The 17,183-nt window shown below is 43.9% G+C and overlaps 1 protein-coding gene across 1 annotated transcript; it reads left to right on the top strand.

Annotated features, from left to right (window-relative positions):
• Positions 1–981: 981 nt before the first annotated feature.
• LOC111980171 (membrane-associated progesterone receptor component 1) lies at positions 982–3,612 on the top strand. The gene is made up of 3 exons (XM_024010837.2): positions 982–1,314; positions 2,186–2,341; positions 2,985–3,612. The coding sequence occupies exons 1-3, from the start codon at positions 1,020–1,022 to the stop codon at positions 3,077–3,079; spliced, it is 546 nt and encodes a 181-aa protein (XP_023866605.1). The 5' UTR covers positions 982–1,019; the 3' UTR covers positions 3,080–3,612.
• The last annotated feature ends 13,571 nt before the right edge of the window (positions 3,613–17,183 follow it).

Below are 17,183 nucleotides of genomic sequence, written 5' to 3'. Positions count from 1 at the left end.
AATGTATTTATGCTTTGAACATTTTATATAAAATAGATGAATATGTGAAATATGCATCAAATTGATGTAGTACATTTCTCAAAACTACAGTTCCAACACAAAGCCCATTGATCATTATTTATTGTAGTTCTTGTCTCTCATCATCATTGAACCTCTGCTAGCTAGCTACATGTCAATTATTTGTTTAGAATAGCGACGTCGAATGAATATAATGATTAGAATTGAGGACTGGCTCAAAACATGAGAAAATAACTAACGACCAGCACTCTTAAAATAGTGCAGGCTTAGTTTACTACCATCCTTACGAAAAAAGACTGCAGCCAGAGAGCAGTATAACTGCAGTACAATGCAGTATAACTGCAGTTAAAGTGCAGTCTAACTGCATTATGTTGCAAATACTGCGTCCAAAATTACACCGTTTTTTTACTACAGTGTTTTTTTACTACAGTAATTTTTCAGTATAACGGCAGTTACAGTGAAGTATTTTGGACGCAGTAATTGCAGAATAATTAGGATTAGTCCAATTAGTCCAAAATATCACAGTCGACTGCAGATACTGCACTTTTACTGCAGTTTCAAACCTGCAATCTTTTTTTTGTAATGGCAAAAACGGTGTATAAATGCAAGAATGCCCCCGAACATAGGTATTATCTATCGTGTGACAACTCCTCCCAAGGGCTGTGTCCTGCCAGGAATCAGAACATCCATTGTCGCAACGTTCGATGTGCAATGAGTTTCTGCTATTAGTAGGCCTACATAAAAAACATTCTGCTTATTTGTCCATATAGTACATAGTTAATGAGATCATGGTTTATGTTGGGACTCGTGAGTTGTCACACGATAATTCTCAGGTATTATTTCTTAAGTAATACATTTCTCAAAACTACAGTTCCAACACGAAGCCCATTGGTTAAAACTGCATAACAGTGTCTTTTTGGTCTCTGTGATTGGTGCATTGATCCCACCCTCGAAAAGCCTCATGTCCCAGTACAGTCCCAACCAAGCATTGTGAAACAAACATGGCTGATACAGAGGGAGCCGAGGAAATTTATCCAGGAATTTTGCAAGAAATTTTTACTTCCCCGTTGAATTTGAGTCTGCTTGGCCTCTGTATATTTCTTTTGTACAAAATCTTCCGCGGAGACAAACCTGCAGATATGGGCGAGGTCGAGGAACCTCTGCCTAAACTCAAGAAAAGAGATTTCACGTTAACGGAGCTGCAACCGTACGATGGGCTGCAAAATCCAAGAATTCTCATGGCTGTCAATTTTAAGGTGTTCGATGTAACCAGAGGAAAGAAATTCTACGGGCCAGGTAAATACGTTTGTTTTCATGTGCTGTCCGTCGAGCAAGGACTTGGCTATTTCCGCCTAAAAGAATGGTTGGCGCAACTGTAGCCAAGTGGCTTGCTGGTCTTTCGACTTTATTTTTAAATTTGTTAATTATATGTATGTGTGTATATTACTAAGTTGTTACATTGTAACTGCGACCATTCTAAAACGCCACTCCCCCTCTCTCTTATTCATGAATCATTTGCCCAGGTTTGAATTTCACAACACGCGAACTGCTAGTGACGTTGTCAGCCTAGTTGGCATGTAACCTCTCACCGAGTTGATTGATCCTGCACTGTCACGCAACCCCTCCTGAGGAACGCCCTCCCTGAAAATATATATAAATTGCAATATTTTCAGTCTATTATAGTCTATGTCCCTCATTGCTGCTCCTCGTTTATGATGTTGTGTTTCAGTTGCCTTCATTCCATTTTAAAATAAATAGTTTGACACAGGTGAATGCCTTGCACAAAGGTTTAAAATTAAATTCAGCCAGACCAGATGGTTGCACAAAGTTAGGCTTGTTGAGGCCTATTGGAGCGCAATGCTAGTTCTCAATTCACAGATTCAGGCTGACCCTTCTGTCAGCCTCAACATCTATAAAAAAAATAAAAAAAGGGGTTGCTGTTGGGGCTATCGCTGAAGCTGTCATAGAATACAGCTATGTCTGTTGGAGAGCTTGTGGAATTTAATTTACACAATAAAAACTGCATACTTTCAGAAAATGGTAGTCATCAGCCAATGTATACACGCTGATAGTTTATTAGAACCTGTCTATTCACAATCACATTTTAGTTCATAAAATACTTGGCTGAATTTCAAATCAAACTTTATGTCTGTGTGATGGTTTCCAGAGGGTCCCTATGGAGTGTTTGCTGGTAAAGATGCCTCCAGGGGCCTGGCCACGTTTTGTCTGGAGAAGGAGGCCCTGAAAGACACCCACGACGACCTCTCGGACCTCAACGCCATGCAGCAAGAGAGCCTCAACGAATGGGAGACCCAGTTCACTCGTGAGTTGATGCAGGAGTTGATAGAAGTTGCTACAAAACACTGGTTTAAATTCTGATACTGTATTTTCTACTTCTACCTCAAGCGGAATGAACCTCTTGCAGTGAACATCACATACACCACTCAATAGTCTTTGAAAACAAAATGTTTTTATTTAACTAGGCAAGTCAGTTAAGAACAAATTCTTATTTACATTGATGGCCCAGTGCAAGTTTTTCATGCCCCCGAACAGTTTTGATGGCTTAGAATGATTGGTGTTTAAAATCCATTTCTGTATTGCGCCTCGGGGCATAGCTAGTGTTGATGTGATCCAGTCTTTTTGTGCTTTAGTCAACTCCTCTGTGTTCTTCAGTTGTATGGCTTGGCAACAATAGAAGAGTTTGCTATATCACAAGCAATAGCATAGTGCCATGCCAGGGCATAATGTAATAGTACTTTGCATCAAAATGAATCTTTTTGATACATTTTCATCTACATTCCATTGAGTAGTGCTGTGAATTTAAACCCACACATGGGAGTCTTTCTGGGCCAAGGCTGTTCTCCACCCAGTGATTACCATGTCCTTGATAATGGCTCTGATGTTGTGTCTGGCGAAGGTCTCTGAGGGACTCGATGTAATTTTCTTCTTCTTCCTGCCTTTCACAGAAAAGTATGACTATGTCGGCAAACTTCTGAAAGCTGGAGAAGAACCTACTGAGTACACAGATGACGAGGAGGTCAAGGACAAAAAGAAGGACTAGAACTCAAGTACACAAGGGAAATTCAGATGCCTTAATTTTTTCTGGATAATGTGATGGATATTGCCTTGTGTTGCTGCATTTGAACAAAATGCTTTCTCCTGTATGGTTTTTGTATTATCACATTTTCATGGACCATCACCTCTTATGCTAATTTCAAATGCCACAGACCTTAATTTACAAAAATCTAGTGGATTTTTGGTTAAGGTTTGAATAATTCTTGAATTCTGTGGTGTCTTTGTAAAGTTATATAGGTAGTATTAGTCATTATCATGTAGATGCTGATGGAAGATCTATTACTGTAGCTTGAGATGAATGTATTTCATTTTTGTAATCATGAGATGACCACAGATTTTCAACACAGAAGCAGATAACATTCCATCAGAAATATTTTTGTTTGTTTTTTGGCTCTGGTGTTAGAGTATCTATAAAAATTTCTGACTTGGCCATTCTGAGTTATCCATCACTAAGCTTAGCTAAAAATCACATACTCGGTCTGACTGAACTGCAGTTAGTTTCTCATATGCGTTAGAGAAGATCATGCTTGATATACTCACTCTAGCATTCACTATCAGCATAACTTTGTAATAATAACACAATTGGTCTGTTAATTCCACACACTACTAGTGTAGGGCTTGCACTGGATGAAGTAGGTTTTAGGATGTTCATACTGTAGCACAAAATATAAAAAATGTCAAGTGAACTAAGGTGCTTCCTGTACCAATTATGTATGCCATGGCAAATACTCCCTGGAATTGGCCAGAATCTGGACTCAAATACTGGTAAACACAGGAAGGGAACTACAAAATGCATTACAAAGGAATGTCCTAGTTTGTGTGATCATGACACTGATATTTTGATATGATAAATAAATCTACCCTAATGTTTAATCAACCTGTGTATGGTGTTTGTCAGTGTTTTTCGTTGTTGTGTGTTTATGAATGTTGGGCCTGAGCATGATATATTCAGCACACACTAGTGACAAAGCTCTGGATTGATGATGGGCATGATTGTGTGCATGGAGCTCATCTGAAATAATAGCTGTTTTTTTTGTCTATAATTCTGAACAGTATTTACTCAGTGGTGGAAAARGTATTTTCTAATTGTCATACTTGAGTAAAAGTGAAGATACCTTTAATAGAAAATTACTAAAGTAAAAGTGAACATCACCCAGTAAAATACTACTTGAGTAAAAGTCTAAAAGTGTTTGGTTTTAAATATATTTACAGTGCATTCGGAAACTATTCAGACCCCTTGACTTTTTCCACATTTTGTTACATTACAGCCTTGTTCTAAAGTTGATTTGTTTTTTCCCCCTCAATATGCACACAATATCCCATAATGACAAAGAAAAAACACATTTTGACATTTAAGCAAATGTATAAAAAAATATCTTGACTAAGTACTTTGTTGAAGCACCTTTTGCAGCGATTACAGCCTCAAGTCTTCTTGGGTATGACGCTACAAGCCTGACACACCTGTATTTGGGGAGCTTCTCCCATTATTCTCTGCAAATCCTGCAAATGCACAACTATTTTCAGGTTTCCAGAGATGTTCGATCATGTTCGCGCCCAGTCTGAGGTCCTGAGTGCTCTGGAGCAGGTTTTCATCACGGATCTCTCTGTACTTTGCTGCGTTCATCTTTCCCTCGATCCTAACTAATCTCCCAGTCCCTGCGGCTGAAAAACATCCACACAGCATGACGCTGCCACCACCATGCTTCACCGTAAGGAGTTCCATCTTGGTTTCATCAGACCAGACAATCTTATTTCTAATGTTCTGAGAGTCTTTAGGTGCCCTTTGGCAAACTCCAAGGGGGCTGTCATGTGCCTTTTAATTAGGAGAGGCTTCCGTCTGGCCACTACCATAAAGGCCTGATTGATGGAGTGCTGCAGAGATAGTTGTCCTGGAAGTTTATCCCATCTCCACAGAGGAACTCTGGAGCTCTGTCAGAGTGACCATTGGGTTCTTGGTCACCTCCCCGACTAAGGCCCTTCTCCCCCAATTGCTCAGTTTGGCCGGGCGGCCAGCTCTAGGAAGAGTCTTGGTGGTTCCAAACTTTGTCCATTTAAGAACGATAGAGGACACTGTGTTCTTGGGGACCTTCAAAGCTGCAGAAATTTTTGGGTACCCTTCCCCAGATCTGTGCCTCGACACAATTCCTTCAACCTCATGGCTTGGTTTTTGCTCTAACATGCACTTCTTGTTCTTCTGTGGATTTTATACAGCGGTTGGCAACCAACGTTAAGGTGCATTACCGCCACCAACTGGACTGGAGTGTGGACCAGAGACAGTGAAGGTCTCCATAATTAAATACTACATCCACTGAAGATTTCTCCAGCAGTTCACGTAATCCTGGCTCTTCAACCCAATTACTCCTCAAATCTAATAACAATCGCTCCCTTTCTCTCACATAGTTCTGGCACTGAAGTAGAACATCCTCCACTGTCAGACTCCTGACAATGATCACAGATCACACCTCACATGAGGTTTCCCCACCACTTTCAATGTACTATTTAGCCTTGTGTGTCCCAGTCTCAGCCTTGTGAATACCCTTTCCTCCCTTCTCTCTCGGCCTGAGGACCTCCCTGCCCCCACCTTTTCCTGAATCTTATACAGGTATCTTCCCTTTCTCTCCCTGTTCCACAACTCTTGCCACTTATTTTGAACCACTGTTCTTATTAATCCCTTGGCCTCTGGTTTACTGATTGACAATTCCATCTCAACATTAGGATGTTTAAGAGCCTGCTTGGCAATAACATCCACCYCCTCATTCCCCTCTACTCCCACATGAGCTGGTGCACAGAGGGACATCACAAATACCCCCATCTTTTTCATCCTATACAAGCACTGCAAAACCTCATACAATACATCCTGTCTGCTCTGAGACACACATGAATTTAAGCTCATTAGCGCTGCACAGGAGTCAGAACAGATGATACCCTGTCTGCCCTCACCTCCTCCACCCACTCTGCAGCCAATATTATGTCCAACAACTTCATTCTGTCAACAGATAAATGGTCCGTAGCTCTTTTCGTCACTGCCACCTTAAACTCAGGAACACTAAAAGCTGCTCCTGTCCTCCCAGTTTTAGGGTCCTTAGTTCCATCTGTGAATATATTTAAGAAAGCATAGTATTGTGTTCTTAAATGTTCACTTACAACTGAATCTACTCCTTCCAAAACAGTTCTTACCCTCTCAAGCAACCCTAGATCTATCACTGGCTGAGGGAGAAACCAAGGTGGGATAGCAGGAAGAACCATAGAGGGACTAAACTGCCTCCCAAACAACCCCATCTCTCTCGCCACGCAAATGCCTGTCCACCCAAAGCTTGTACTCAGATTTTGTTCATGTTCCCAGCACTCTAGGAGTACCTTTTTTGTAGTATGTGTAACCTTATGTCTACCTGCATCACTGCCACCGGGGAGGCCATGAGTGCTCCAAAACATATTCTTAGGGCTTGGGACTGGATAACATCRAGCTTTTTAAAGATGTCTGAGCGGCTGATCCATCTGCTATACTTCCAGAATCCATTGATGACCTTAACAGCGCTAATATATATATATATATACACTGCTCAAAAAAAGAAAGGGAACACTAAAATAACACATCCTAGATCTGAATGAATGAAATATTCTTATTATAATTACTTTTTCTTTACATAGTTGAATGTGCTGACAACAAAATCACACAAAAATGATCAATGTAAATCAAATTTATCAACCCATGGAGGTCTGGATTTGGAGTCACACTCAAAATTAAAGTGGAAAACCACACTACAGGCTGATCCAACTTTGAATGTAATGCCTTAAAACAAGTCAAAATGAGTCTCAGTAGTGTGTGTGCCTCCACGTCCTGTATGACCTCCCACAACGCCTGGGCATGCTCCTGATGAGGTGGCGGATGGTCTCCTGAGGATCTCCTCCCAGACCTGGACTAAAGCATCCGCCAACTCCTGGACAGTCTGTTGGTGCAACGTGGCGTTGGTGGATGGAGCGAGACATGATGTCCCAGATGTGCTCAATTGGATTCAGGTCTGGGAACGGGCGGCCAGTCCATAGATCAATCCTTCCTCTTGCAGAAACTGCTGACACACTCCAGCCACATGAGGTCTAGCATTGTCTTGCATTAGGAGGAACCCAGGGCCAACCGCACCAGGATATGGTCTCACAAGGGGTCTGAGGATCTCATCTCGTACCTAATGGCAGTCAGGCTACCTCTGGCGAGCACATGAGGCTGTGCGGCCCCCAAAGAAATGCCACCCACACCATGACTGACCCACCGCCAAACCGTCATGCTGGAGGATGTTGCAGGCAGCAGAACGTTCTCCACGGCGTCTCCAGACTCTGTCACGTCTGTCACATGTGCTCATGTGCTCAGTGTGAACCTGCTTTCATCTGTGAAAAGCACAGGGCGCCAGTGGCGAATTGCCAATCTTGGTGTTCTCTTGCAAATGCCAAACGTCCTGCACGGTGTTGGGCTGTAAGCACAACCCCACCTGTGGACGTCGGGCCCTCATACCACCCTCATGGAGTCTGTTTCTGACCGTTTGAGCAGACACATGCACATTTGTGGGCCTGCTGGAGGGCATTTTGCAGGGCTCTGGCAGTGCTCCACCTGCTCCTCCTTGCATAAGGGAGGGTAGCGGTCCTGCTGCTGGGTTGTTGCCCTCCTACGGCTCCTCCACGTCTCCTGATGTACTGGCCTGTCTCCTTGTAGCGCTCCATGCTCTGGACACTACGCTGACAGACCGAAGCAAACCTTCTTGCCACAGCTCGCATTGATGTGCCATCCTGGATGAGCTGCACTACCTGAGCCACTGTGTGGGTTTGTAGACTCCGTCTCATGCTACACTAGAGTGAAAGCACCGCCAGCATTCCAAAAGTGACCAAAACATCAGCCAGGAAGGCATAGGAACTGAGAAGTGGTCTGTGGTCACCACCTGCAGAACCACTCCTTTACTGGGGGGTGTCTTGCTATTGCCTATAATTTCCACCTTTTGTCTATTCCATTTGCACACCAGCATGTGAATTTATTGTCAATCAGTGTTGCTTCCTAAGTGGACAGTTTGATTTCACAGAAGTGTGATTGACTTGGAGTTACATTGTGTGTTTAAGTGTTCCCTTAGTTTTTTGAGCAGTGTATATATATATATATATATATATACAGACAGATTTTCAACACAGAAGCAGATATAGGGAGCATTCCATCAGAAATAATTTGGTAGATACAGAGTGTGTGTATTTTGTTTGGCTACATCTGGCCTGATTTTGCAAGGATTATCTAGTTAAATTATTTCTTGCGCCCATTTCTGCGTTGTTCCTTACCAACTAAGCTTAGCTAACAAATCACTATACTCGTCTGACTGATACTGCAGTTTAGTTGTCTCATAAGCGTTTGAGAGAAGATGCATGCTTGACATAAACTCCACTCTAGCATTCACTTGTCATAGCTATAACTTTTTGTATATAATTAACACAATTGGTCTGTTTAATTCCACACACTACTTATGCATAGGAGCTGCCAGCTGGATGAAGTAGGTGATTAGGAATCTCCATATCTGCGTAGCACAACAATATTAAAAAATTTCAAGTGAACTAGGTGCTCCTGTACCAATTATGTATGCCATGGCAAATACTCCCTGGAATTGTCTATAGAAGTCTAGAGCACACGGATTACTGTTGAAAACACAGGAAGGGAACTTACAAAATGCATTACAAAGGAACGTCCGATTTATAGTGTGACTCATGATCTATATATATTGAACTAATAGAAAAATTCCAGATATCTAACACCCTTCATGATTTAAATCACACACTTGTGTGTATGGTGTGTTTGTCAGTGTTTTCGTTGTTGATTGTTGTCAATTGAGAATAGTTTTGGTGGCCTGAGCTTAAATGATTATATTCAGCAAGTACACAACTTAGTGACTAAAAAGATTCCTAGTATTGATTTATGGCATATTGTGATGCATGAGGCTTCATCTTGAACATAATAGCTGTTTTTATTTGTCTATATGATATATATCTGAAAGCAGTTAATTTTACTCATGTGGTGATCAAAAGGATTTTCTAATCCTTCATACTTGAGAGTCACAAAACAGCTCATATGACTCTTGAAAATTAAAATATTACTCTTCGAGCGTTACCTCACAAAGAACGCTTAACATCACCCCAGTTATAAAGATTTTACTATTCTTTTTTAGATAAGAAGTCTAAAAGTGTTTGGTATTAAAGAGTATATTTACAGTCATTCGCGCTACAACTATCTCTACCCCTTGATTTTTTCTCACTATTTTGTTATCAATTTCAGCCTTGTGCTAAAGTTATTTGTTTTTTCCCTCAATAGTCACACCAATAACCTGTTATCCCAATATATGAAACAAAGCGAATGCAAAACCACATTTTTGACATTAAGGCAAAATGCGTATGTAAATTGAAACAATATTTCTTGACTAAGTACTTTTGTTGAAGCAACCTTTTGCAGCGATTACAGCCTCAAGTCTTCTTGGGTATGACGCTACAGCCTGACACACCTGTATTTGGGGAGCTTCTCCCATTAATTCTCTGCAAATCCTGCAAATGCACAACTATTTTCAGGTTTCCAGAATTTCGATCATGTTACGCGCCAGTGAGGTCACTGAGTGCTCTGGAGCAGGTTTTCTCACGGATCTCTCTTACTTTGCTCGTTTCATCTTTCCCTCGATTCCAACTAATTCTCCCAGTCCCCGCGGCCTGAAAAACATCCACACCCAGGCAATGTACCGTACCCACCACTGGCCTTCACCGTAGGAGTTCCCATCCTTGTTTCCATATCCAGAACCATAGAACCAATCCTAATCTTAATTCTGAAATCTAGGCCTTTTGAGAATCCACAACAATCGGAAGGCTGTCCATGTGCACTTAATAACAGAAGTATCCCGTCCTCAGCACCATTTCTACTTTAACACGCCTATGATGATGATGCTGAGAAGATAGTTGTCCTGGAAGTTATTAATTTCCCATCGTCGCACAGAGGGAACTATTGAAGCTCTGTGCAGAGCGACACTGACCATTGGGTTCTTGTTCACCTCCCCAGACTAAGGGGCACCTTCTCCCCAAATTCTCATTTTGGGCGGGGGCCAGCTCTAGGAAGAGTCCCCCTTGATAAGACATCCCAGGGATACAATTGTAGACCTGCCACCTCTCCTAAGGCTGGGCTCGGCCATGGGCATATCACACCAGCGTCACCAACCCTTCTTAGCGCCAAGCAGTCCCCCTGGTTGAGGACACCCCCTTTTCTGGCAACAACGTTTCCTTTGGCGCAATAATATAGAAAACCTGGCCCCTAAGAAGTTCCAATTCTTGATGCTCACCCCGGTTCTTCACACCTCACCCCCCTCCGGCTCTTGTCGTGGGCTCCATGTCTCAAGAATCTTGCACCCTCGTGTTCACAGCTTCCGCACTTCCCTGATTTTCTCATGTAGGAAGGGCAGGGATCAGCCCAGAACTACACGCAGAACTGGTCAATGACTTGAAGAGAGCTGCGGACCACAGTCTCAAAGAAAACCATGTAGTAACACACCATGCCGTCATGGATTAAAGTCCTGCAGCGCACGCCAAGCTCACCCTGCTCAAGCCAGCGCATGTCCAGGCCCGTCTGAAGTTTGCCAATATCCATCTGGATGATCCAGAGGAGGAATGGGAGAAGGTCAGTGGTCTGATGAGACAAAAAATAGAGCTTTTCGCGTTCTAAACTCCACTCGCCGTGTTTCGAGGAAGAAGAAGGATGAGTACAACCCCAAGAACACCATCCCAACGTGAAGCATGGAGGTGGAAACATTCATTCTTTGGATGCTTTTCTGCAAAGGGGACAGGACGGACTGCCACCGTATGAGGGAGGATGGATGGGGCCATGTATCGCGAGATCTTGGCCAACAACCTCCTTCCTTCAGTAAGCATTGAAGATGGGTCGTGGCTGGTTCTTCCAGCATGACAACGACCCGAAAACACACAGCCAGGGCAACTAAGGAGTGGCTCCCGTAAGAAGCATCTCAAGGTCCTTGGAGTGGCCTAGCCAGTCTCCAGACCTGAACCCAATAGAAAATCTTTGGAGGAAGCTGAAAGTCCGTATTGCCCACGACAGCCCGAAACCTGAAGGATCTGGAAAGGTCTGTATGGGAGGAGTGGGCCAAAATCCCTGCTGCAGTGTGTGACAAACCTGGTCAAGAACTACAGGAAACGTATGATCTTCTGTATATGCCACACAAAGGTTTCTGTACCAAATATAAGTTCTGCTTTCTGATGTATGCAAACAATGACCTCCCAATATCAGGTCTCACCTGAGGAGAATACATTGTCACTCATAATGGAGAACAACAAAGGACTAATGACACTTCCTTGGGGGGTACCATTATCTACCTCATAGCTTTCTAACATAGAGCTCCCCACCCTCTCTTGTATTGATCGACTAAAAAGAAAATCCTTTATCCAGTTAAAAACCCTTCCTCTAACCCCGATGTTATCCAGCTTGATAAGGAGGCCTTCCTTCCACATCATATCATAAGCCTTCTCTACATGAAAGAAAACGGCTACCACCACCTTATTTGCCTGTGCCTTCCGTATGACTGACTCAAGTCACAGTACAGGATCCATCATTCCCCTGCCTTTCCTGAACCCACTTTGATCTGGTGACATTAGTCCTCTACTCTCCAGAAAGTACGTCAGCCTTTCCGTTATCATCCTTTCCATAAGTTTACATACGTGAGATGTTAACGCTAACGGCCTATAGCTTGAAGGACTATTAGGGTTTTTCCCAGGTTTATGTATTGGCATCTCTACCGCCTGCTTCCAACTTCCAGGCAGTTTCCCTTCCTGCCACCCCTTATTGAAAATGCCCAATACTTTCCCCATTGCATTGACACTGAGATGAGCCATCATGATGTAACACATCTCATCCTTCTCAGGAGATGTTACCCCAGCTTTAGCTAATGCTCTCTTCATCTCAGCCAACGTAAAAGGGCCATTCAATGTATCCCCGACCATCTTTCTCTGATCCACGACCCCCGGCTGTTCTCCTCTGACCCTCTCTCTCCCACGTTGCCCCTCTTCGGTCAGGTTATTTGAGCTGTGCACCTTCACAAATGCCTGGGCTAACATGTCTGCCTTCTCAGTATCTCTCACTGCAACAATTTCCCCACTTTTCAGCACAGAGAAATCCCAATCTCGTCTGACCCCACTCATCCTCTTAATAATCCCCCATACTTCTCCCACAGGATCCTGCCTATGTTTCCACAGAACCGGTGCCAATACTCCCTCTTAGCTGTCCTAATGATCCTCCTTACTACTGATTGTGCTTGTTTATACTGAATCAGGTGCTGGTAATTATGGGACCTTTTCAACATTCTGAAAGCGCTGTTCCTACACTCTTCACCATGGGACTGCGTTACTCTTTCTCCCCTGTACCCATAGGAATCACCTGCCTTGAGGCCCCTACTATTGCTCCTCTTATTCCATCATTGACCTGAGACAGCTCCTGTTCACTCAACTACTGAAACTGACGCCACTCCGCTTTCCCAAATATCCATCTCCACAATCCATTTCCTACTGAAACTTCCACCCTCATTCCTACAGTACACATGATAGGATAGTGATCACTACCCACTGTAGTTGGGAGGTATTGGAGGAATCTACATCTGCCTGCCTGTAACGGTCTTCGTCGGGCGAAAGAGAGGAGGACCAAAATGCAGCGTGATGATTATCCATTTTCAATAGAATCCTTAAACAACGAACAAAAACAATAAACCGACAAAATGAACGAAGACGAAACAGTCCCGTAACGTAAACACAAGAACACAGYAACAGGAACAATCACCCACAACCCACAATACAAAACAGGCTACCTAAATATGGTTCCCAATCAGAGACAACGACTAACACCTGCCTCTGATTGAGAACCATATCAGGCCAAACACATAGAAACAGACAAACTAGACATACAACATAGAATGCCCACTCATATTACACCCTGACCAAACAAAACATAGAAACATACAACGCAAACTATGGTCAGGGCGTGACACTGCCATTGAACTTGAGATCAGAGTAAGATCCAGAGCAGATTCATTTCATGTTATTGGGTCAATCCTGGTTCCCCGGCCATCATTAAGACTCACAAGCCCTTTCTCATCCAGTAGTTCCTCCAACACTTGTCCGTTTACATCAGTCCGTGACCCTCCCCATAGTGTACTATGAGCATTAAAATCCCCACACCACATTACCTGTCTCCTATCCTGACCTTCTACATTCCCAAGGGCCAGCAACTCTAGTCTCTTACACGAGTTGTAAAGCTTCACTATTATCATATTCCCCCCTGCCAACCACACCTCTACCACTACATACTCCTGCTCCACTCCCTCTCCCACACACCTATATGGGATCGCCCGCTTTATAAAGGTAGCACACCCTCCTCCTCACGCTGCCACCCTATCTCTACGGACTTCAACATAACCTTATAATACAAAATCTAGAGTAGGTTTTAGCCATGTCTCCTGGAGACATATCACATCAGGTTTGGCTGGTAACTCCTCAAGAAACTGCTTGAACTCTTGCCCATTAGCCATCAAATGCCTGGCATTCCATTAGAGGATTAACACCATAATGCAAATTAACCAATACATGTTTCCTGGCTGTGTCATAGTTCCACCTGTCACCAGAGGGCGTCAGAGACCGTACTAGAGACATTAACGACACTCAGGTGTGTCCTATTTACTCATTATGATTTCCCTGTTAAAAGTGGTGTGTTTTCTGTTGCTCTTTGCAGAAGCTTGAATTGTTTACCATGTGTGGTCAGTTCCTGAGTATGGTGGCAATACTTAGTGTTTGTTGTTTTTCCAGTGCACTGTGATCCTGCGGCTACCGTTTCTCAGTAAAGTATTATGTTAATCCTTAACCACTGATTCCTCATCTGGTCTCTTMTCTGCACCTGCGTCCAACCTCACCAMGTCACAGGTTGGACTGATTCTCAATCTTATTGAGGTCATCCTGTACATTTACTCATGTCAGTCCTGTAATCCCAAGATATCTTTATCGTCTTAGTCCTCGATTGTAATTTCGGTGCAATTGATTGCTGATGTCACAAATGTAACAACCTTCCTCATGTCTCCTACCAGTCTTGTGTTCTCCCCCATTCTGCTCCCTCCATCACGCCCAACCTGCATCTCAATCTGCCCTGGAATACCTGCTCTTCTAGGTTCCTCGATTGTTTCTGAGTGAACTACCTTCACTGCTTCTGCATATGAGATGTTACGCTCACTCCTCACCTGCTGCACTTCAACCTGTCTTTTCATCACTGAACAACCCCCATACACTACACTGTGGGTGCCGTTACAGTACTTAAACTGAACCCCATCTCCACATACATGTTCTCCCCCACACTTCGTACATCTCCTTTTGTCTTCACATGCCCAAACCTTTGGGCAAACATTTATAGCAATTCAATGGTTTCGGAACATATGCTCGCACAGACTCAGCAACAAAAACAAAAAATCCCTTTTCAGGACCCTGTCTTTAAAAGATAATTAGTAAAAATTCAAATAATTAGACAGATCTTCATTGTAAAGGGTTTAAATAGTCATTAAGACACTAAAAGCTTACAGACACTAGGCAATTAAGGTCACAGTTATTAATACTTCGGACACTAAAGAGGCCTTTCTACTGACTCTGAAAACCCCCAAAAGAAAGATGCCTAGGATCCCTGCTCATCTGCGTGAAGGAACGCTCAACGCACCAGGAACGCTCAATCCCTCCATCAGTGCTCAGACTGTCCGCAATAGGCTGAGAGAGGCTGGACTGAGGGCTTGTAGGCCTGTTGTAAGGCAGGTCCTCACCAGACATCACCGGCAACAACGTYGCCTATGGGCACAAACCCACCATCGTTGGACCAGACAGGACTGGCAAAAAGTGCTCTTCACTGACGAGTTGCGGTTTTGTCTCACCGGGGGTGATGGTCGGATTCGCATTTATTGTCGAAGGAATGAGCGTTACACCGAGGCCTGTACTCTGGACCGGGATCGATTTTGGAGGTGGAGGGTCCGTCATGGTCTGGGGCGGTGTGTCACAGCATCATCGGCCTGAGCTTGTTATTTGCAGGCAAATCTCAACGCTGTGCGTTACAGGGAAGACATCCTCCTCCCTCATGTGGTACCTTCCTGCAGGCCTTCATCGACATGACCCTCCAGCATGACAATACCACCAGCCATACTGCTCGTTCTGTGCGTGATTTCCTGCAAGACAGGAATGTCAGTGTTCTGCTATGGACAGCGAAGAGCCCGGGTTCAATCCCATAGAGCACGTCTGGGACTTGTTGAATCGGAGGGTGGGGCTAGGGCCATTCCCACAAGAAATGTCCGGGAACTCTCAGGTGGAAGAGTGGGGTAACATCTCACAGCAAGAACTGGTGTAACGGCTGTCGTCTGGAGAAGGAGAAGAGGACCAAGGTGCAGTTGGGTAAGTGTCCATGTTTATTAATACAACAGAACACTAAACAAAATAATAAAGAGAATGAACGAAACGAAACAGTCTGTCAGGTGTGAACACACAAAACAGAAAACAACCACCCACAACTCAAAGTGGGAAAACAGGCTACCTGAGTATGGTTCTCCAATCAGAGACACGATTGACAGCTGCCTCTGATTGGGAACCATACCAGGCACACACAATAGAAATGAAAACATAGACATACAAACATAGAATGCCCACCCACATCACACCTGACCAAACAAAAAATAGAAACATGCAAAGCAATCTATGGTCTGTCGTGACAACTGGCAAATCTGGTGCAGTCCATGATGAGGAGATGCACTACTTAATGCAGCTGGTGGCCACACCAGATACTGACTGTTACTTTTGATTTTGACTACCCCTTTGTTCAGGGACACATTATTCCATTTCTGTTAGTCACATGTCTGTGGAACTTGTTCAGTTTATGTCTCAGTTGTTTAATCCAAGATGGCGTAGCAGTCGGATGTGTCTTTGTCCTGTCTGTCCCGTGTAAATAGTATTCGTATTTTTCGTATACATTTCGTATATATTTTAATTTCGCTTTCCATCTAGGAACTGAATATACATTCCTACATTCCGCCTCACCCAATGTGGTACGGACTTGCTATTTTTTTTATACTTTAGAACCGTAACCCCAATCAGAAGCTAGCCAGATAACTAGCTAGTAGTCAGTTAGCCATGCTGCGGTCTTCGCCCTTAAGTCGGACACAGCCAGCTTCAATACCGGGCCAATACCTGCCAGTCTGCAAGCGCGATATCAACCCAGAGCATATAGGACTGCTTTTTCTCTACCACATCACCGGATTCCTGACACAGAGCTCTGGACAATTACACCGTATTATCACACGCTAGCTAGCTGCAACCGAGTGGCTACTACTGGCTAACCCTCTGTCCCGAAGCAAGCACCAGTTAGCCTTGAGCTAGCCTCGAGCTAGGCCATCTGCGGCTAGCCGAAGAGGTTTACCAGCGATTCTTGGGCTACAATACCTCTTTTGCCAATTGGACTGGCCTTTTTTTTTTTTTTTTTTTTTGCCGACACAGAGTCCTGCCAATCCATCACAACTGGTCTAAATCAGCTACAAGCTAATTTAGCAATTTTTTTTTGCCGCTGCTAGTAGCTTTTACCTTCTGCACAGACACCAGCCCTGTTATTAGCCTGGATATTACTCACCAATTTACCAGCATCGGACTGTCTCTCGACAACAACGCCGGATTCCTGCCGTAATCCCTGAGCCACTACTTCTGATCCTCACAGCTAGCTTGCAGCTAGCGCAGTTAGCACCACTGCCACGAAGCTAGCACCAGTTAGCAAACACAATTCTACAATTCACAATCTCTCTTCGCCATTCGGCTTGGATTCTCTGGATTCTCTGTCGACACGACCACGTCTGAGCAGACCCCTCCGTCCTGAGCAGACCACCCCCCGGGCTACTAACTTTAAACGCCGCGGTGCTAGCTAAGTGGAGGCCTCCCTGCTCCATCTACGGCTGCCCCCTGGACACTATGATCACTTGGCTACATAGCTGATGCATGCTTGACTGTCCATTAATTCACGGTACTCCATTCTG

The sequence above is a fragment of the Salvelinus sp. IW2-2015 genome, linkage group LG20 (assembly GCF_002910315.2).
Source record: "Salvelinus sp. IW2-2015 linkage group LG20, ASM291031v2, whole genome shotgun sequence".
Taxonomy (NCBI): Eukaryota; Metazoa; Chordata; class Actinopteri; order Salmoniformes; family Salmonidae; genus Salvelinus; species Salvelinus sp. IW2-2015.
Note: the sequence above shows the minus strand (reverse complement) of the source record. Positions and strands in the feature narration are given on the sequence as shown.

What these genes read in the sequence shown, in the direction of transcription:
- LOC111980171 (XM_024010837.2), top strand. Translation starts at nt 1,020, where the DNA reads ATGGCTGATACAGAGGGAGCCGAGGAAATTTATCCAGGAATTTTGCAA. An exon ending in AAAGAAATTCTACGGGCCAG is followed by an intron (nt 1,315 to 2,185) that starts GTAAATACGTTT and finishes GATGGTTTCCAG; the next exon opens with AGGGTCCCTATGGAGTGTTT. An exon ending in ATGGGAGACCCAGTTCACTC is followed by an intron (nt 2,342 to 2,984) that starts GTGAGTTGATGC and finishes TGCCTTTCACAG; the next exon opens with AAAAGTATGACTATGTCGGC.